Here is a 23,344-nt window from a genome sequence, read left to right on the forward strand (position 1 = left end):
GAATTGTGTGCAGCCATCACGCACGTTGCGTCGGGAATTAAGTATGACTTTCTGTTAAGAGGCACAAGCTATTAGCCGGTGAAGGACGTTTTCTTACGGCTAACCCCAACTAGTGAAGTCCCAGGTTCATATACCTTGGCCGCTAAAAAGTTATAAACGCGCCCTCCAACATTAGCATTCCACTTTGGAGACTTATTTTGCTGAAGACTCAACTCTTCAGGATTGTTTGGAGCCGCAACTAAATTGCTACGTGGGATCATCCCGGCAACTTTTCCCCAGTGCTAACCCCCCAAGTGCGTCAATGGTGTGAGAGAAGCATTTATATTGAAATCTCAATTATAATTTTTCTATATACAAATCAAACTGATAAAGGGCTATAATATAGTGAAAAGTAAAGTGCGATCGTGATGATGGAAATAATTATATATGTATCTAGTATTGAGTGTTGTGATCATTTCTCTTCGTTCTTCTTTTAATAGTATCCTAATAAATAAGTATAGTGTCGTTTAACCCAGTGTGTTTTCGTTGTATGTGTGAATGATGTTTGTGTGCGTTATGGTCTAGATGACCGTCTGATCGTCCGTGAGGTTTTCGTGATGACATCCGAACCTCTCGGCGCCTAATACTCATCTCGTCATTGAGATCGACGAGCAATTTGGAAGCAGTTTGATAATCCCTTTTTAGACAGGTCCTTCAACGTCCTACTCAGGTAAGTTCAGGTCTCCAGCAAATATGAATTGGCAGAACCACGAACAGTGACCCGATGCATGGTCGATTACAAATAAATGGCCGCCCAAACAGAGACCACGAACTGGTTCTATGAACAAAAGTTGATAATGGAATTTCATTATTAACATATCGAGAACTTGTAATTGATTCGTTGTCTCTGTTCGAGCAGCCATTTATTTGTAATCGACCAGGGGATCGGGTCGCTGTTCGGGCGTCATTTATTTGTAACCAGTTCGTCGTCTCTGTTCGGGCGGACATTTATTTGTAACCACCCGGGTAGCAGTCTGTCCTCCGTGGTCCTGTCAATGGGTATTTACTGGAGGCCTGAACTTACCTGAGTAGGACGTTGAAGGAGCTCTCCAAGAAGGGATTAGAAATTGTTTCCAAATCGCTCGTCGGTCTCAATGATGAGATGAGTATTAGGCGCCGAGAGGTTCGGATGTCTCGTCTCGAAAACCTCACGGACAATCAGACGGTCATCGACACCGTAACGCACACAAACATAATTCACACATATAACGAAAACACACTGGGTTAAATGACACTATACTTATTTATTAAAATACTATTAAAAAAGGAACGAAGAGAAATGATCACAACACTCAACACTAAATACATATATAATTATTTCCATAATCACGATCGCACTTTGCCTTTTCAATGCACTGTAGCCCTTTATTACTTCCATATATACATATATATATATATATATATATATCGGGTGTTGCAAAATAAGTGTTACAACTCTTGGGAGGTGAATCCTGCCACTGAGACAAGAAAAAAAGTTCTCTTGAACTTTCGGCTATCGGACATACTTTCAGATCTATAAGGTGCCGAAAGCGTGGGAAAATGACTTTCGGACGCCAATAGTTCGGAAACTATCCAACGTAAAGAGGGCGGGTAAAAAATTCACTGAAGAAGTCATACCTGCTGTATTGAATTTTGCATGTTTCACAATCCTACCATGCACGCGCAAGGGATTCCCCAAAGGAACGTAGGGAGTCCCGGATAATGTGCTAAATGAAAGTTGGTCTAAATGGATATGAATTGATGGGGTTTCTACCAGGTAACAATAAATCGTTTGTATTAAGTCGATATCTGGAACAAATACAAAATGGGGGACACTTTCATGCTCGTTATGTGTGGTTGCATAATCGCCAGGTACGGATGCTGGTCAACAATGAAGTTCGGGGTATTAAGTGTTGCGAATTTGTACTCAAATGCTCTAGAAAGACATCTGGAGTGTCGGTAGAGCACAACAGATGGAACAGGGTGATTCACATATGTGGAACACGTAACGAAAAAAGACCAGAAATGCACTCATACTCAGTAAACGTGAGTTCAAAGCGTCGGAAATGTAAGGATTAGCGTCAAGAACATGAAAACCAATTCACCAATAATATTCCCTCAAACCGACGCAATAAGGATGCAACAACTGAGGCCAAGTTGAAATTGTGCAAGGGGGCTCACTAAGAAACTGGGTAAACTAAATGAATGTCTGTAGTGTGATCGCATGATCAGTATTGAAATGTGGGCAATGTGTGTGTTGATATCGACATGTAGCTAATGGACAAATGTCTACATGTGCCACTACTGCTGGGACACTGTCTCACATGCGAAAACTAGGAAAATAACGTTGTACATTCTGCTATTACATCTGGTTCACTTTTTGGTAGAACTAACTAGAACAAGATTGTATCAAATTCCCACTTTGTTTGGGACATTGTCCCACAGTCGACGCATATGGAAAGAAATCTCTTAATCCATGGTTCAAATTGTGATAGAGCGTGAAAATAACAAACTTGTATCATGTCTCACGTCTTCTGGGAGAGATGACGTACTCGATATCAAAATACCTCCAGAAATATGTATCTTACACACAGTACACATGCCAAGAGAAAGACGAAAATGAACAAATTTGGCACATGTAACACTACAGCTGGAACACCATACACATGGAAAATAAAACGACATGAGAAATAGGAAGAAATGTCTTAAAGCTCTGATTGTTTACAACTGTGCAATAGGAGTAGCAAAATGTAACACACAAGCATGTCGGGAGGCTGTACAAGAGCGCTTACCAAACAAAGTGGGTACTCCTCAAAGAAATGTATACAGAGAAAGTCAGGCTCCCTCGAGCCTCAGGGCTAGAGCGCTCGCTTTCGCTAGCGTGGTCGCAGTTTCCAATCCTACTGGGAGCCCACGGCCTCATATTCAAGACCCGAGTAGTTATTTTCCTATTTATCCCACGTGGGACGGTGTCCCAGCAGTAGTGGCACATGTTGACATTTCTCCACTAGCTACATATCGATATCAACACACAAATTGTCCGCATTTCAATATAGATTATGTGATCCCACTAGAGACATTCATTTAGTTTACCCAGTTTCTTAGTGAGTCCCCTTGCACAATTTCAACTTATCCTCAGTTGTTACATCCTTATTGGTATGCAACCGTGCACATCATATTGCGTCGGTTTGAGGGAATATTATTGGTGAACTGACTTTCATGTTCTTGACGCTAATCCTTACATTTCCGACGCTTTGAACTCACGTTTACTGAGTATGAGTGCATTTCTGGCCTTTTTTCGTTACGTGTTCCACACATGTGAATCACCCTGTTCCATCTGTTGTGCTCTACCGACACTCCAGATGTCTTTCTAGAGCATTTGAGTACAAATTCGCAACACTTAATACCCCGAACTTCATTGTTGACCAGCATCCGTACCTGGCGATTATGCAACCACACATAACGAGCATGAAAGTGTCCGCCATTTTGTATTTGTTCCGGATATCGACTTAATGCAAACGAATTATTGTTACCTGGTAGAAACCCCATCAATTCATATCCATTTAGACCAACTTTCATTTAGCACATTATCCGGGACTCCCTACGTTCCTTTGGGGAATCCCTTGCGCGTGCATGGTAGGATTGTGAAACATGCAAAATTCAATACAGCAGGTATGACTTCTTCAGTGAATTTTTTACCCGCCCTCTTTACGTTGGATAGTTTCCGAACTATTGGCGTCCGAAAGTCATTTTCCCACGCTTTCGGCACCTTATAGATCTGAAAGTATGTCCGATAGCCGAAAGTTCAAGAGAACTTTTTTTTCTTGTCTCAGTGGCAGGATTCACCTCCCAAGAGTTGTAACACTTATTTTGCAACACCCGATATATATATATATATATATATATATATAGAAGATTATAATTCAGATTTCACGGTACATGCTTTTCTCACACCATTGACGCATTTGGGGGATTAGCACTGGGGAAAAGTTGCCAGAATAATCCCACGTAGTAATCAGTTGCTGCTCCAAACAATCCTGAAGCTTTGAGATGAGTCTTCAGCAAATTAGAAAATGTCTCCAAAGTGGAATGCTAATGTTGGAGGGCGCGTTTATAACATTTTAGCGCACAAGGTATGTGAACCTGGGACTTCACTCGTTGGGGCTAGTCATAGGAAAACGTCCTTTACCGGCTAATAGCTTGTGCCCCTTAACACAAAATCATACTTAATTCCCGACGCGACGCGCGTTGTTACGGCTTCCAAACCTGGAGTCAAACTCCTCAAGCACTGAGGTTCGAGATACAAGCTGCAATGGTTGACTAAAGAGTGTTGGCAGTTCATTCTCAAAATCACTCAGTTAAATCACCTGTATGCACATGCAAACAGAATACGGAAAAGAATTTATATGCTAATTTTAGTCCACTGGCCACGATGCACTAGACATTGCGATAACTTGGGCGTGAGAAAGTACAGATAAGGAATTGCAAAAGCGATGTCACTGGCGTCATTCTGGTCACTTGAATATCTGGTCAGCTAGTATTTCCATAAATGATTAAAAAAAAGCACTTAATTCAGTTCGAAATAACTATAGAATATGTACTGTGCATAAAATAAGTCAAGGAGAAACACTAAAAAGATTCGTCGCTCGCTGAAATGTTCTCACTAAAAAGCAATGTTTTAAATATATGAAAAAACAATGAGAGATTTTTTTGTTGAGTTGCGTGGGAAGGAAGCAATTCCCACCGAAGAAAGAACTTATTTGCGTCGCAAAATAAAGTATAAATCGAAAAAAATAATCACTGTCTTTACGAAATATACAGAGCGTCCACAAAAAATACTTCTATAACCTGGTAGCGGTTATAAACTGTTGTGGAACTTTCAGTTACTAAAACACTTACTAGACTTGATTACACCGAAAATGTTGGTGCCAAATAATATTAGATCATAGATTTAGATGTTTTTATTGTTAATGATATAATCCCATTTCTTATACATACTGTCTTTGACTAAATTCAACTTTTCTTCCTTTGTCATAATAAAATATGATTCATAGATTAATCCTTGTAATAACGAATAAAATGTTGTTGACTTCTTTTATGGAATACTTGTATTTGGGAAGATGTTCAGACAATCCTAAACCTGCTAGATCTTTATCCCTGATTCTTCTGGATAAAAAATGAGATCATACCAATTAACAACAAGTGAATATCGCTTCATAGTGGGAAACTAAGACTTCCAAACTATGCCAATTGAATACCGAAACTTGAAGTAGTGCATCTGTAAGTATTGGTTGCAATAGAATACTAAGATAAAGATAGAACCTGTTCCTCGGATACTGAATCAATATCAAAAAGTCATTGCATGCTATCCCTTCGTGATTTTGTTCTATGGCGATAAAAGTTGAAACAAGAAGTCATTTATTTCAACCACTTCCGGTTTGAGTAGAGAGCTCAAGGAGAAAGATAGACTTATTCTTGGAACACTGAATCTATTGCAGAAAACCCCTTCCTAATATCGTTTTCTGGATAAGAAAAAAAAATGAAATGAAATCTTTGAGTTTAACGTCCCACGGTTATGCCGGTTAGGCTAAAGGAGACGGTGATGAGTAATGAATGAAATGGTGGAATGAAGAAAGTAGGAGGAAACGGGAGAACCCGGAGAAAACCCACGCACACGGTGTTTGTCCACCACAAAGTTCACTTGGCGGGGGCTAGGATCGAACCCTGGACCCCTAGCACCAGAGGTGAACGCTCTACCACTGAGCCACCGCGGCCCCCTTGGATAAGAAAAAAGAAGAATAAAATGGAATCATACCATTAATAATAAAATTATCTAAATCTCTTATATAAAAACTTTCCAGTGCAATTTAATACCAAATTTCCAAAGCAATCAAGTTACACTTTACAGTAGCACTAAGGCAACATTGACAATTTAGAAGTTACAAATAGTAGCTACCTTTAAGTGGTTTTCAGTGCTTCAAAAGTTTTGGTTCGCAAGGTTTCGTACATCCCAGCTTTTTTATCTTTACAATAGTGCCCTAAGTGAATTTTTTTGTTTTCTCGTATGGCAACAGACACTACAAGAATGTGAAGCGATTCAGTGTTAGTCTAAGAAGAAACGGTCAGAGGATGTCTGAGGAAGCTTAGAACGCGAAATATTGCAGAGGGTTATGAATTAGAAAGCTCATCAAATTTAAATGACTACTTTCTTATTTAACGTATTAGCTTCAAGACGATGAGGTTTGAATATACGCCTTAGTTATTGAGGTACTCGAATAGTAGCATGATTCTAAACCCACTAATTCATAAGGAAATTTCGAAATTTTTCGGTTTGATGTCCCACATTTATCCCTTTAGGGTGATTAATAAACATGAGTAATAATAATAATGATAATAATCTGTATACCCAAAGAACTCCATCTTTTATCTTTAGCTGATAGGTAGAGACGAAACTTTTTCCAAATGCGATATGTGCGAAACGTTAAAATAATGCGTATATGTTTCAAGAAACCTCAAACTTTTGGTTTCGGAACCAAAATCGCGTTTATATTATCACGAATTTTTGAGAAGTTCGGCATTATTTGCGATAAATGCAAATGAAAACGATAAAATGGAATTCTTGCTAATTATTGTTAATAATAAGTAAAAAGCGCATTTCCAATATTATTTAACTTGAAAATCGTTGCATTTTACCGAAAACGTGCGTGTTAAAAGTATTGATAAAGCTGCAAAATTACACACAAGTAAGTTACGACAATTTTGTTTGGAGAGTTTACGAAAAGCTCTGCAAGTTATTTGATCCAGAAACTGTTTCACTTCGTAAAGATGTAGACATCAACAAAACTGAACTCTTGTTTAAATCGTTGACTGTGTTTTGTGGTGAAAATGTTCATGATCTGTTAATTGCTTACCATGAATTTAAAAGTAAAGTTATTGAAGTTCTCAACAGTGAGGATAGGGAAGTTGATAAAAGTTAACCATAGGTCTTTTGATGTCAGTTCGTTACATTCAATATGGTTGCCAGTCTCAAGTGTTGATGCCGAGAGCTTCTTTTCGAAGTATAATATGATTGTTACTGACAGGAGAACAAACTTAAGAGAAGAATTGGTAATGTCTTGCTGCATGTTATCCTTTAACTAGGGATGAGGTTGCAGGAAGTGTTTAAATTTTTGCATGAATTTCTATATTTCAGTGAATATCGAGAATGTGCACTAATCAAGGTATATCATCATTTTTGTATTAGATACACCTTACTATCAAAAATATACTGTTTACAAGAACCATAATAGTAATAAAAATAAAAAACGTGTGCTACATTAAAAGAAAATAAATGCGAAAATTGTGATAATTAATGTTTAAAAAAATATCAAAATTGTTGCGAAAAATTTCGTCTCTACCGATCGGCGATATATTTTCGATTCTTTATATATATATATATATATATAATATTCGTCATCCAGGATTTTTATTGCTGGTTTGCTGTCTTTAAGAACTTACTGTACCACTAGAAATTTTGTTCCTTTTTTTTCTAAAGCTTCTACTCTAAGATCTTCTATTTATAAAACTGCAAATAAATGTTTTTTTGTTCTAGATATTTTAAAAACTAAATTTGTTAAAGTTCGTTCAGAACTTATTCAGTTATTAAAGAACTTCTAATGGTATTACCATTTGAGACATTTTTGAACGCAACGGTTGTTAGTTCTGAATTTTAATTATCTCTCTTGCTTTTTCCTTTCGACTTTTCTTTTTTTTTTCTGCATGATGGGATCCTGCATCTTTTCATTTAAAATTAGTTATGAGTTTTTATTTATATCTCATATTTTATCTTAGAATACATGGTGTTTCAAAAGAACACCGACAGTGTTTGGGAAGTGATTCCTGACACCAAGATAAGACAAAAGAGTAGACCAACCTGAGTGCACAAATGCTTCTTTTCGGAATTATAAATTGCCGAAAACATGAAAAAAAAATGAACTTTAAAGGCCCATAGCTCCAAAACTATGGGACTTACCGAAGTCGGGTCAAGACTTAACGTAGAAACTAATATGTGCGCTGTCCAAAAATACATGCTTCAAAATCCTGTGGCACTTCCGCAACAATTTTTACAGAGGTAGTTGGTGAGTACTTCAAATTATAGGTCCGTAGCCAAATTCCCTCTACAAAAATTGTTGCGGAAGTACCGCAGGATTCTGAAACTTGGATATTGGATAGGGCACGTACTAGTTCCTAAGTAAAGTCTTGACCCGACTACGGTAGATCCCATAGGTTTGGAGCGATGGACCTTTAAAGTTCATTTTTTTCATATTTTTGGGAGCCTGTAACTCCGGAAAAAAACATTTGTGCACCAAGGTTGGTCTATACTTTTTGTCTTACCTTGGTGTCAGGAATCACCTTCCAAACGTTGTCGGTGTTGTTTTCAAACACACTGTTTTTAGTGATTTTACGATTTGAACTGCATGTACAGCTTATGTTGCAGATGTAATTTCCCTCTGTCAAATATATTCTAAGACTTCCTCGAATATGTATGGTTGCATCTGTCATGTACCTGTTGCCTGAGCGCACTTGTGGCTGTGTATGCTGCTTGCTGGATAATAAACATTTATTATTATTATTATTATTATTATTATTATTATTATTATTATTATTATTATTATTATTGCGCTCACGAGGGAATCGAACCCGGGGCTATGTATACACCATCCACGAAACTAGGGCAGAGAGTTCATTTATAAGGGGGATTTTTTTCTGTGTAGTAAAGACGATGCCTTTAAAATTAAATTGTATTAAGTTATTATTAATTATTGACTTCGGAAAAATATTTGAATTATCTGTACAGAAGATAATATAATTTCTTATTTTTTAAACATCAATAGTGTTCCTGATTTTTTTTTCCGCCTCAGACTAGATGACAATGTGGTCTCGTAATTTACAGTATTTAAAGCTTTTGATAACGTAAATTGAAATATCATGTTCAGAGCGTTGAAGAATCTGAAGGTGGGCTACAGAGACAGAAGAATAATATACTAACTTTACAGAAACCAAACAGTTGTTATAGAAAGAGATCAGAAGGAAGTAAAGGAGTAAGGCAAGGATGTAAACTTTCACCTCTCTTCTTCAACGTGTATATAGAAGAGGGTATGAAAGAATTCTTTGATAAAAACGAGAAAGGCGTAAAAGTAAATGGCCGGCTTTTTAGCACAATAAGGTTCGCTGATGACATAGTACTGATAGTAGGGAGCGAAAACGACTTGCAGGAAGCACTTTCAAACTGGAACGACCAGCTGGAAAAAACATGCAAAATGAAGATAAATAAGAAGAAAACGACAGTGATAAAGTGTACAAGAGCAGGACAGGAAGGGGCAAACGGATGGCTAGAGGGAGATAAAATCGATGACGTTAAGACGTTCTCGTATTTAGGAAGTCTATCCTCGGACGGAAGAAGTGAAAAAGACGTAAGTTCCAGAATAGCGCAGGCTAAACAAGCATTCAGTAGGAAAAGAGGACTGCTAACATCAAGAAATGTGTCCTTGGAGTTCGAAAACAATTTATTAAGACTCTGGTATGGAGCGTGGCGCTTTACGGATCAGAGACGTGGACATTGAGAAAAACTGAAATATTCAACCTGGAAGCATTCAAAAGGTAGTGTTGGCGCAGAATGCTGCGCATATCATGGACCGAATGGAAAAGGAATGAAGGCTTAATAAAGGAAGCTAATGAAGAACGTCAGATCCTGAAGACAAGAGGAAAAAGAAGAAACAATATGCTTGGCCATCTTAGTCGGAACTCCGATTAAATCACCGTGCTGATAGAGGGAAAGACAGAAGGAATACCATGAAGAGGAAGACCAAGCATAGAATATTTAGATGCGGTTAGAAAGAAGAGATCTTATCAAAGCATAAAACAGCTCTTCCAAGGGAGAGAAAAGTTTGAAAATTTCTATGTTGTACACCAACCTATGGTTGAAATGAAAAAAAGATAGTTGACTTGATTCTATAACAGATGGTCTTTATGACTGTAGTAAAATAGAAGACAATTATGACCATAGAAGTATCCTTGTGTCGTATTCTGCTCGCAAAACTTACAATGTTTCATTTTTACTCAATGTTGCCAAGTAAGAACGCTACAGTATCACAAATATCTAAGTAGTGGTGGCATGTACTAGCAGTAATAGCACGAATGAGAAAAACTGGGAAATACATATCCAAGGTACTTGAGTGTCTAATACTAAGATGGATTTCGAATGAATACGAACGAAATTTGATTGGATTGAAAATTGGACTTTCTTCAAAACCCTGTGTTTCGAGAAACTGCTTAGATAAGTACCTCATCCAATTGCATAAATGGTTTTCAATAAATGTGATGATCACACTTCTGTTTACAGCAATTTGATATCTGAAACCGTGCTGGAGATATGATAAAACATGGTAAAGTCTGCAACACTGCTTAAAATTTTGTAATTCCGATAACTCATTTTAATTACACCTACCAGTAGGTATTGATTTAATGTTTTAGAAGGAAAGTGAATAAAGAATTGTTGTGAAAAAAGTTCTCTCAAGTACGCCATTTTAAGCAATGTATCAAATTGCTATAAACGGTATGAAGATCTTTGTTTCCATTGGAAAACATGTACGTAATAGAATATGGTAGTTATTTAAACACTTTCCGAAATAAGTCCTTTGAGGAAAATCAAATTTTCAATTCCCTGTAGCTTTGTTTCTACCTGATCGAAATACGTCATATGATGACCGTAGTATTCGACATTAAGGTACTTTGATGTGCATTACCTCGTCCGTCTTACTTTCATTATTATTGTTGTAAAATCCTTCAAACTGAGCAGTGTCTGTTTAGTTTCGGCGGCATCAGACAACGACTAACAAGATACTGTTGCATGTCACTCAGGCGATGGGTTGCACATGAGCGGTACAGTTGTACACTGACTTCGGCTCAATGTAAATAAATCAACCTCTGTAGTTGTAAGAATTGTAAAAGGTAGAAAAGAGACTTATTAAAAGGAGACAGGACAAATAACTGATAACGAGTACGTATAAACTATGCTTTTCAAATGAAACAGTGATTGTGTGCCTGTTTGTGTTTCAGATAACAGTCCGGAAGAAATTGTAGAAGTTTACTTTGATGAAGATATTCCACCAGAATCTTCGAACAATGAAGAGGCCTCAAAACAAGTAAAAAGGAGGAGCATTGGTAAGTTTACCTTATGTCTTATAAAACTAAAAGAATAATGTACTTCTCTATTTATGTATCTAGTCCTAAACGATGGCCCAGCCTGAGGCAGCGGTGGATCCGTGTAGAACGTTTACCTCTGGTGCGTGGGATCTCTGATTAGATTCCCTAGGGGCTGCGGTGGCTCAGTGGTAGAGCATTCGCCTATTTTACGTTCTTTTTCGAGGTCCTTATTCAAAATAACCAGACACTACTGTTGTTCGTTATATATATATATATATATATATATATATATATATATATATATATAGGGTGTTTCAAAACAACACCGACAACGTTTGGGAGGTGATTCCTGACTCCAAGATAAGACTAAAAATATAGACCAACTTGGGTGCACAAATGCTTCCTTTCGGAGTTATAGGCTGCCCAAAAAAGTGAACTTTAAACCTCCATAACTCCAAAACTATGAGACCTACCGTAGTCGGGTCAAGACTTCACATAGGAATCAATATGTGTGCTATCCAAAAATATATGTTTCAGAATCACGCAACAATTTATTTGGCTACGGGCATATAATTTGAAGTAATCATCAACTATCTCAATAAAAATTGTTGCGGAAGTACCACAAGATTCTGAAACTTGTATATTCACGACTGTATACTGAAACAATCGTGAAATGAAATGAAGTTTTTAGTTTAACGTACACTCATGTCCAAAATCATTGTCGCATATCTATAAATATGTTGCTGTAGGAATATAATTTGATAACGAATTCGCCCGGTATTTCTTATAATGTTAGTACGTGTATAGTCGGCAAAGACATGTATGTGGAAAATTTCATATCAAAAGAGCAGTAAATAGGAAAAATAAAACAAAAATAAAACTTTCTTGTCCATTTAGCAATATTTTATTTTACTCATTCTAATTTTCGTATTTATAATTCTTTTCCTATGAAATTTACCACAAATATACATTTCTCGATTATACACATAGTATCAGTATTAAAAGTACCCTGCAAAATCATTATCAAATTATATTCTTACAAGAAGACAGTTATAGATATGCAACAGTCATTTTGGATATGAGTGTACCTTCATTATATCCTATATAAAGCAAATGTAATAGCTCATTAAAGAAGAGAGTTAAAAAATGATGTTTACCAAAATCACCAAATAAGCGCGCTCTTATTAGGATGTACATTTTATTATATAAACAGTATGATGTTTTTCTTATCTGTTTGATAGCGAAGTCGTACATTAGTTTTGTCTCACGAACTGTTTTGAAACAAGTGATTGAAATCTTTCTCTATGGTGAATAGAAAGAGGTTTAGAATAATGGTTATGTAAGAACTATAAAGAAAGTATCATATTTGTAAAGGAGTATATCTCAATTGATAGTGGAAGGTTATTTCACTTGAAGTTTGTGATACTGTGGCAAAAAATAAATTTGACGCTCACAGTGAAGCCAGATATCTATATATTAAAATGCTAGGTTTATATGTTTGTGGTCAAGAAATATTTATATGTCTGTGGACGTTTATATCTTTGTGGCCAGTTTTTTTACAGTGATATCTTGGAAACCACATTCTCTAGAAAGGTGCCGTTTTCACTGATCGATTGCAAATTTTGTGTAGATTGTTCAGTGCTAATTGAATATTAAAAAATGGTCATTATTCCTTTACTACATTTTTTGGGAGATACACTGGAAATATTGACATTTTTAAAAGTAAAGCATCATATCCTACGAGTTACACATTCCAACGCCACACATTTGTATACGGGGTCAGTATATCTGTCTGGCGTTTGTTTCATGGCCAAATAGCAATGAAAAAAGAAGGATAACTATTTCTCCAGTCTAAGATGAAGTTTTATTGTTTGGAGTGTTTTGCCCAATGAATACCATATATCATGAATACCATATATCACTGACATTATGATTAATTGTGTGTGTAATGTATTTGCTTACTACATACTGCATGCAAGAAGAAAAAAAAAACACTGATCATATATGAATTAGAAACTCCAATCGGAAGTAGGCTCAAATCTTGCAAACAGTGCGAGATATTAAAAAAAATAATCGAAAAAATCTCCTCTTTATGATACCCCTTATTACCTGACCAGCGAACGAGTGGGGGCGGACGGTTTTTGCAACTAAAATACAAACAACAGTGTTTCTAACCGGATTACTTGTAATTAATCTTTCACAGTTATTTTTGTCCTGTTCGTAATAAACCACTTCACGCATATGTTCAAGTTAAGACAAACACAGTTTCAAAAGTTATAAAAGTTATTTCCTGAACAGTTTAACGGACTGCAAAGAAAAGTACATACACTTTTCATATTAATTTGGCAATAACTTACGAATAAACTAACCTCAGTGTTGTACAAAGAGATACTCAGAACTTCGTAGCATTCGAGTGTATGGAATTGCTACTTCTATTAACAAAAGCCTAAATTCATCTTTGTGAATAAAAGTTATACTTTGTCAACTGCGCTATCATTGTTTACAGGAAGTTCTCTTATGTAGTTTTGAGATAAGACGTTTTCGAAATTGCGATTAGTTTGGACCATGTGATCTCCGATCGATTGTCTAAGCACTATCTTGAGTAACAAAATTCTTTTGCATTGAAATCACTTTCGGATGTGCTGCAAAAGTCCTGTCAAAGAGAAACTGATAATCTTTCACACTCCTAACCGCCTCCGAAGGAGACTTGGATCCGCCCCTGATTGAGATGGTAGATAAAGATAACTAACTCTCTCTAATGTTTAACCTGTCATTATTTAGCATGGTTTGGTAACTTTAAAAATACAGTATTTCTGCCATATTTTGAAAACTTTATTTAAAAGAAATATACCCAGTGTTACATTGGAGGCGATAGGGGAGCGATTAAAGTTTAAAATGGGGTGCCCGAAAATTGAAGGTTCCTTGTTCTTCCAAGGAATTGAACTCCAGTGAAATTCAGAAAAAAAAAAAATGAATTACGTATTAAAAAAGAAATACAAAATATATTTCCAAGGCAACTCTTACAGACACTATGTTATAAAATTAATGCTACTTCTGAAATTGATTAGAGTGAACAGATAAATATTTGAATAACAAAACCCCTTGCATAAGTTTTTCAAAGTATCAAGTTTGAAGAACGAAATTTGTCTTCCACTCTTATTTCATTGCTCAAAGATACCAGTGATAAAGCAATAGGCCAGAAGTCAGTTTTCCCACACCTGACGGCTTCGACCCCAGAACCCCGCTTTTGCTCTGCCTACAACCACGCACCTCCTAAATCCACAATTTCATCGAATTTCAAGTTTCTTTTACTATTTCAACTATCTAAAAGATAAGATATTGTATCCCAAGAAGACGCCATTTAAATAACATGGGAATTTCTTGATCCCCCCCTCATAGATCCCTCAAAAACTAAGCACATTAACTTTTGGCTATTTTCCTGTGGGTTAGTTCCCGAAAACTACAATCATACTAAATTCCATCGTTCTAATTCTGCCGGAAGTGCCTAAACATTTTGGGGTATAGATGATGTCCCTTATAAATAACATGGGAAAGATCTTTTAGTTCCTCATAAAACCACTAAAGTTGGAAATTTTCATTTTTGGTGATTTACTTGGGTAACGTTAACGAATACTACAAGTATACGGAATTTCAAGTTTTTATTTCAATTCCAAATTCTTAAAATATGAGATTATAAGTTTTTTTTTAAAAAAAAATAAATAAAAGTCCCTTTAAATAACATGAGAATTTCTTCATCCTATTTTTAGACAACCAAAATATTAAAAATATTAACTTTTGGCAATTTTCCTGTGGGTTAGTCCCGGAAAGCTACAATTGTGCCAAATTTCAACTTTCCACGTTAACCGGAAGTACCCGTTATTTTATGCCACTTCATGTAGTTTTGTATATAGTTACTATATACCTTTTCTATCGCTATTTGTAGTTGTACAGTACTGCATATTCATATTTTATATCCAACCAATAAACCCTGATTCTCCAAAGAATCCACTTTCTCAGATTCAGATCCTGCAATTCAAATGCGCATTTAGTTCTGTCAAATAAAATTAAAAAAAAAAAAAAAATAATCTGAAAAAGTACTTTAAATTACAAATAAACACAAAAGTACTCACTACTGCTCTTCTAAATTTTATGTAAGATTGTTGTAAAAAATACCGTTTGTCAATATTTTGTTAAGTTCCAGCATTCTGAAGACAGAGGTAAGCAGTATAGAACTTAATCTTATACTCGAAAATAAAAACATCGTATTTCATAGGATACATTTCTTTAATCTTTTCTTCAGTTGTTGGTGGCGATGGTGAAGGTATCAGTGATGTTGTTCCAACTTCTGTGCAATTTGCCAGTTTCCAGATTTAATTTTGATGCTCTGATTCGAATGTAAAGAGCCTCGTATGTCTTCTTAGTTTTATCTTGAGAATGTTGAAAGTTGTCAAGGAAAATTCGATAAACTATGTTTTAAAAAATCGCAAATAAAATTTTGAGAAGCAAAAGTGAGCACTTTTGTGTTTATTTGTAAGATTGCTTTTGAAGCAGTTCACATTCCTATTATACATTTATATTATTGTACTATGTACATTCATGTCCAAAATGATGGTCGCATATCTATAACTGTCTTCTTGTAAGAATATAATTTTATAATAATTTTGCAGGGTATTTTTAATACCGATGTTATGTGTATAATCGGGAAATGTATATTTGTGGTAAATTTCTTAGGAAAAGAATTATAAATAGAAAATTAGAGTGAGTAAAATAGAATGTTGCTAAATGTACAAGAAAGTTTTGTTTTCGTTTTATTGTTCTTATTTACTGCTCTTTTGACATGAAATTTGCCAAATGCATGTCTTTGCCGATTATACACATACTAACATTATAAGAAATACCAGGCGAATTCGTTATCAAATTATCTTCTTCCAACAACATAAAATAGACATGCGACAATAATTTTGGACATGAGTATACATAACTGTCCATTGTTAGAATGTATAACAATACTTCTGTTAAAATAAAGGGGTAGAGGTTGCTAGGGCGCTTACCTCTAGTGCTTAGGGTCTCTGGTTCGATCCTCAGCCAAGTAAATTTGTGGTTGGGAACATCGTGTCCGCGTACTCTCGTTTTCTCACATTGTCATTCCACCAAATCTTCCATCAGCATTCACTTGGCTTAGCATAAAGGCCATAACCGTGGGACGTTAAACTCAAAGATTTTATTTTTATTTTTTCGTTTCTGTTGAAATAAAATGCGAACTATAACTCCGAAGGATTTACGTTTACTGCATCGTTAGCAATACAATGCGGTGCAGCTGTAAAGCTTTTTTTAATAGTTTTTAAGGAGTTTGGTTTCTGTATTTACCCCATCTGTCTGTGTCAATCCAGGTTGCAGAAGAAATCTCAGGAATTAGTTGATGGATTATTATCAATTTTGACCAGGATGTACAGGGTGAAAACTTAGAGACTGACAGTTCATTAATGAAGGTTATTCCATTTCTGGTTTTAACGTTGACTACTATAACAAAAAATTGGTTTCTTAGCAATAAATCCTCCCGTGGGAAAACTACGCACTCTCCACACGTAGGGTAACAAGAATAAAAGCAGATGGGAGAAAAAAGATGTGGAAAGAGGAATAAAAAAGCAACATTTACACAATATAAAGCAGGTTAATGTGATAGGTTCAGCAGAAACAAAGAAACAACGGGATATTAAAGAATCTTTCTTTTTTCATAAATATAAACCAGCTTTAAATCTGGATTTCGGCAACATTGATAAAATCTGGTTACCTACCTTTGATGTATATTTTGGATCTGGCAGTACTCATGTAACATAGACATCGTGCTTCCTTCAATTCAACTCATTCTTTCGCACTACGCTCTAGGTGTGGTGTTTCAGCATCGTTTACGTTATATTTATTCACTCTGTGCTATGTATTCCTTTTTTCTCCCATCCGCTTTTATCCTTACCACTAAAGACGGAACTTCGAAACGTGTGGAGAGTGTCTAGTTTCCCCACGGAAGAATTTATTGGTAACTAACCATTTTTTTGTTAATTTAAATTGTCCTCCCATGTGCCTACATAATAATGTTGATCACTAGTTTAAAAACCGTAATAGATAGAAGCAGTTTCCTACTATTTATTAAGCTTTTCAACAGTACGTTCCATATCTACTCGAATCTCTTTATTAAAACCGGAAGCGGTAGAAATCTCCTGCCACTTCAGTCTCAATATTAATTGAGAAAGTATCAAGGCCATACTAACCAAACTCCTTTACATGGTATACACGTTACATAGTTATTTGTTACTGCGAATATACCCATATTGAAGAAGTAATCAAGTCGGTCAAATCGTAATTGACTTAGACGACAAACTGGGTAAAAGTGAATGTAATTTAAAAGGAACACATACTTCACGAAACAGTAGGGATTTAGATTTCTGGGCTTTCGGCATCTAAGGCCATCTAGCCCGTCACGATTTGACGGATCACGTCCCTCGGCGAGCACACAATCCGGGGAAAGGGAAGGAGTAATTTGCATTATGTAGAACAGCGTTTTTCATGCTTTTTCCAAGTGAGGACGTCTTTAGTCTGAATATTCAATAGACCACAGTACTCTTCTCTCCTTCGAAAGCGGGTTTATATTATTACTAGCAGAATATCGGTTGTTCCCACGGGGAGAATACATTTAATTTTGTAGACATAAAGGGGTGAATTTGGATTTAAACAGCATCGGAAGAGTCACTGTTCGTCTCAGCGACTCCGAAAACAATGGATTTGGCACTAATATAGGTCATTTTCAATCATTTTATGTATTCCCCCCCCCCCCTCCCTCTACGTTGCACGGTCAAAGTGAAATGATGAAAACCATTCCAGACAAGAACCTAATGTATGTTGAAAATTTCCTCGAGAACGATCTGATGGTTCAAGAGGTTTAAAGTCAGAAAGATAGTCCCTTTCATTTTTATGTATTCTTATATATCTTCACCCTCCCCCTCCCGTTAGTTGTACCGTCCCAGGCCAGAAATTTAATCGAGATCGGTGTGGTGGTTCAAGTGGTATGAACACTTTCATTTATATACATGGATAGATTATTTTTAAAGTTTTTAGCCTATATTAATAGCTATATACTAAATTTTCAAAGTTTAATTGATTAAAATTCCCGTTAGTTTATGTTGGTATTAATATAAGGAAATAGATATTACTATTTTTTAATAATTGAACGCTATCAAAACGTACGAATTGGATAATATACTTCATAAAACATCAGCCCTGGGAAATAAAATAAAATGTGCTTTCTTCGTAATTTCCGAATGCTATTTGAGATTCTCAACGAAATTCACTTGAATTTTTCAAACTATTACTTAAAGAAAGTTGGCCGCAATGGCAGAGGTCGAGGACCAGTTGAGAAATCAGCGACGCACCTAGGCCAGTTGTCGCCCAGGGTAAGAACTCATCTTAGCGCAATTCCCTTCCCTGACCAAGCAAACAAACTTAAAACGCTCCCCGACTACACCTGATATTAGCATCACACAGTAATTCTTCTATTCCACTTTTTTCTTCAAATGGTAAAGCTTCACTTTAAAATTGCAGTACATAATTTAATTTTTAGTACAAGGTAAAACACCAAACTAATTAGTATTTGATTGCCAAATAATCTTGCATCCTTGACATATTCTTATAGTCTTATCATACCTGTAATAACTGCAAATAAAAATATTTTTGAATTGTATCGGGATGTGTATATGTGTAGAATGAATCAACAGTCTGTTGCTTTAGAATAGAATATTTAATTATGGCAAACAGTCAGACTGTTGTCTTGAGTATTATGCTCGGATATTTTGCAAATCTTTTAAATCCATTTAATGAAAACACAAAAAGTTGGAACTAAAATTTAACATCGTTGGTTCTTTTGGTTGCAAAGGTTTTTACTGTGTCCTCAAAAGATAACTTGGAAGTTAACTTCTGCTCTATGGATATGATTCTAATGTTGGTGAGTCGTTGTTGCCCTGTTAAGTTTCTGAGGTAATTTTTTTATGATCTTTGCTAAAACTCTTTTACTTGTCCTATAGTAAACATAAATATTTGTCTAGTTTTGTGACCACCAAATCCGGCAACCCGCTCGTAGTTACGTTACTGTGAGAAACGCGGATTTAGAAAATTTACGTACACAAATTAAATTATTTCTCTTTGATTTATGCAGTATTAAAAAAAAAAAATAAATGGTACTGATGAGTACTGTGATTTACTTGTCAATTGTTTCATTGAAGTATTTTAGATGGTAGCAACTATGAAGTAAATATATATATATATATATATATATATATATATATATATATATATATATATATATATATATATATATATATATATATATATTTCAAAAAGAATTAATGATGAGTGAGGGTGAATGAGCATCACTTCGTTTTGAATAATTATAACCCTTAGAACTTTCTTCTGTAAGTTAAGAGCATTCTTTAAATAATAATAATAAAAAAAAACTACTTTAGAAAAATGAACGAGAATTATTAGTGTTAAAGAATGCAATACTACTACTAATATTACTGAAAAGTACTTATACCAATCAAAGTAATATTTAAGCAAAAATTTGAATCTTCTCATTGATACGAGGGTAATTCATAAAGTAATGCCTCCAGGGTGATACCTTTATTTGTGTTTGACTGGTAGCACCGATACAGGTGTCAGTGGAAAGCTTGCAATGTCAGCTATAAATGGTAGCATCATTTTTCAACATAGTCCACATTACGGGCAACAGATTTGCGCCAACGCGAAACAATGTTTTCCATGCCGTCGGCGAAGAATTGTGATGGCTACTAGCAACACAATTGTCGAACTGCTGCTTCCGCCTCCGCGCCACAACAGTAGCATTGGCCCTTAAGGTGATCGCTAAGTTTGTGGAAGAGCCAAAAGTTGCAGGGCGCAAGATCCAGACTGTAGGTAGGCTGAGGCAGAATGTCAACAACACTGGCAGCAAATCGGACAACTTTGAATTTTTTTTTGGCGGAATTGAGCACGTGTAGCAGTACTCCAAATGGTGTATCCAAGACTCGTTGCCGGCGAAGTTCCATTACTCTGTAACGAGAAGATATAGGAAGGTGAAACAAGTGACATTCTATAGCTTAAACATCAGTGCATTAATGATAAACAATTCAGAATGTTTGCGGTACTATTGGCCAAGTAGTGGGCTTGGATGCATTACTTTCTGAATCACTCTCGTACTAGTCAGTGGAGTGTGGCACATCTCCGAATTTTTCTGCATGGTTATATCTGTAAATCACAGATCAAAATACATGGGTCTTACTGAGTAAATGTCTTTAATTCAGGAACCGGAGAGAAGCTTAATTTATTTTCCTTATTTCAGATGAGATTGCAAACAATTTCATAGAAATCGTTTACGATGACGAAGTTGCTTCTAGTTCCGCGAATAACGAAGAAGATTTCTCCGATGATCAAGAAATAGAAAATATAGGTAAGTTTTAAACCATCATAGTCTTTTAATTTATACAACTCGGATGTTAAATGTGTTTGCTTATGAATAGCATTGTTTGTATATTTAACACGTGAATGCCGTATCAAGCTCCTTCTATTTTCTGCGAGATCCACGGGAAAGTGATCTTCCTGGTGGAATTAGGAGTCAAATTTGCGACTTAGAAGAGAATCAAGGAAGAACTGATTTGATGATAGAATGTGTAGAAAATGAGCGAGAAATATCGTATTGTTAAAATTAAGGTTTGTGCCTTTTTACATTATATATTCAATCTATTGTCGGAGTGAATAACGGTTCTCCCGAAGTAATTAAAAGTGTTATTCAGAGAAATACAGGAGAATTCAGCTGTTAAGTGGATTATAAACTGTTATTTTATTTTCTGTTATTTTATCTTTATATTTCATATTGTCATTTCATTGTCGAAAGTTACGTGAAAACAAATTCGTGGAAAGTGTGTGTTCAGTTGTTTGCTCATGAATTTCATGGTGTCAAAGTGCCAGCAAAGAGTAAAATGCAACGGTTTGTGAGAAAATGGCGTCTGACAGGATCTGTTTCGAACAAGGAAAAAAAAAATTCCGAAACGTGTCCATTAACAGAGGTGGAACAAACTTACGGGTACTTCCAACAAGATGGAGCAACTGCCAATACAATCCGCCGAACAAGGGATCACACTTACATAATCTTCACTCCTGACAGAGTTGTCAGCAGAGGTTAGTCGGGTGTCGGACCTAGCTGGCCCCCCGGTCACCTGATCAGTTCGTGTGCGATTACTTTTTGTGGGGAAACCTCAAGTCTAAGGTGTATCGCAACAACCCTCATAGTCTTCAAGAACTGCAGCAGAACATTTCTGATGAGATTGGAGCAATTCCAGTAGCCCAGCTTTGATCTGTCTTCTGCAACTTGCTGACCAGGGCTTAAAAGTGACAAGAGACGAACGGTGGTCATTTTCAACATCTGCTATAAGCAGGCTAGCGAACTATTTCCTTTTCTTTGCTATGTTTTTTTGTACTCTGGAATTCTGTTCTCCGGGCCACTTTTATTTGCTCCAGCCTGTATAAACTCTTATAGAATTTAACTTAGTTGTTACATGTTACAGCTGTAGACTTTTTTCTTTCTTTTTTTAAACAAATACCTTGGGTCTTGGAACTAGAGAAGCAACCAGATTCTTTCTTTTTGATGGAAACCGATGGAAGAGATCAGCGATGTTATGTGCGTTTGAAATGCTTTTGCTTGTTGGTCGTAACTTAACCACAAAGTCTAGTCGGTAGAGCGTTCACTTCTGGTGCAAAAGTCCCTGCATTTAAAACATAAATACGCGATATGGCAAATAAATACCGAATGTGCTTGTTTTCTCTGAGTTCTTCCGTTTCCTGCTGCATTCGTATTCCTCTACTTCTTATATAATCTCGTGCATTTCACAAATATTTTCTTACCTTAAAAAATCGAAATTAAAATTCTATTTACAGAATAAAATTAAAGAAGTTTACAATTCAGGGTTGGCAAAAACCATGGTTTTTATTGAAAAAAAAACAAACTTTTTTTTGTTTAAACCAGTTTTTTTTTTTTTTTTTTTTTTTTTTTTTTTTTTTTTTTTTTTAACCAGGTTTATTTGGTTTAAATAATTTGCTCTATATATTCATATCATATATGGACAGAAATAAGTTTGTTTCGCCTTGATGTTATTATGCAACAGCCGGGTTATGCTGGAAGGGGTCACATAAGCTTAAAGCGGAATAAAAACTGCTTCTCGAGTTACATCCGAGAGAAATTGTCCTCCATTTGAACTCGGAACCAGGACTAATTGGCCACAAATGCGATACGTCTGCCGACTCACTCACGAAGGAATCCTGATAAAAATACGTTGTACTGATCTTTACATGCTTCTTAATATAACTGTCAAGAGTCATTTCAGAAGAACAAAAAGATAAACAGTTGCACAAGTGAAACCATTATACAGAATTACATATGGACAATTTCAAAATACTACGGAGTACAGAAGAACTAATTTAGTTCAAGTTAGTTAACAACGATTTTTATTGATCCAAATTAAAGAAATACAACGACTTAATTTGCATATCAGTAAGAAAAGTGAATAAAGATACGAGTTATTTGAGTCCAATTTGGCTCAGATTCATTTATACATAAATAGATACCAAAGATACTTCTCATTTCACTAAATGCCTCTCGTGGGGTCTGTATGACCCCCTCAACACACAAAAAGTACGGCATTTCGATGTATTTTATCAATAGTAAACATTGAAACGAAACAATATTTAGAATTTTTCTTTGATTGCAATTACATAATAAGTACAAAAAAATCACAAAACAAACATTTATAAACTTATATATTAAAAAGTTGCTTTTGTAGTATAATCTTTTTGAGTAATGAATGGGGAATTTAGGTCTGAATATAATACGAATAATATACAGGAGTTAAACGTGATAACCCACAAATGTGTGTTCATCAAGATTTTACAAACACTTACACTTTTACGAACATTTTCGCTTTTCGTTTTAAACCAGCTGGTTTTTTGAAAAAACCAGCTGGTTTAAACCACCTTGGTTTAAACCAGCCAACCCTGTTACAATTATTACTGGGAATTAATGCTGTCACCCATTTTGAACATTTTAAAA

General features: G+C 35.7%; 1 protein-coding gene across 4 annotated transcripts in view; it reads left to right on the forward strand.

Moving 5' to 3' along the window:
- The window catches only part of LOC145691001 (uncharacterized), a 102,233-nt gene that overhangs the window by 61,675 nt on the left and 17,214 nt on the right, over positions 1-23,344 (forward strand). For all 4 annotated transcript variants that reach the window (XM_081766482.1, XM_081766478.1, XM_081766481.1 and 1 more), the window contains 2 exons: positions 11,116-11,220; positions 20,585-20,692. In XM_081766482.1, coding sequence (XP_081622608.1) covers positions 11,116-11,220; positions 20,585-20,692 — 213 coding nt within the window. The remainder of the gene's footprint in view (positions 1-11,115; positions 11,221-20,584; positions 20,693-23,344) is intronic.

Source organism: Thermobia domestica, chromosome 7 (assembly GCF_964235325.1).
Source record: "Thermobia domestica chromosome 7, izTheDome1.hap1.1, whole genome shotgun sequence".
In the NCBI taxonomy this organism is placed as follows: Eukaryota; Metazoa; Arthropoda; class Insecta; order Zygentoma; family Lepismatidae; genus Thermobia; species Thermobia domestica.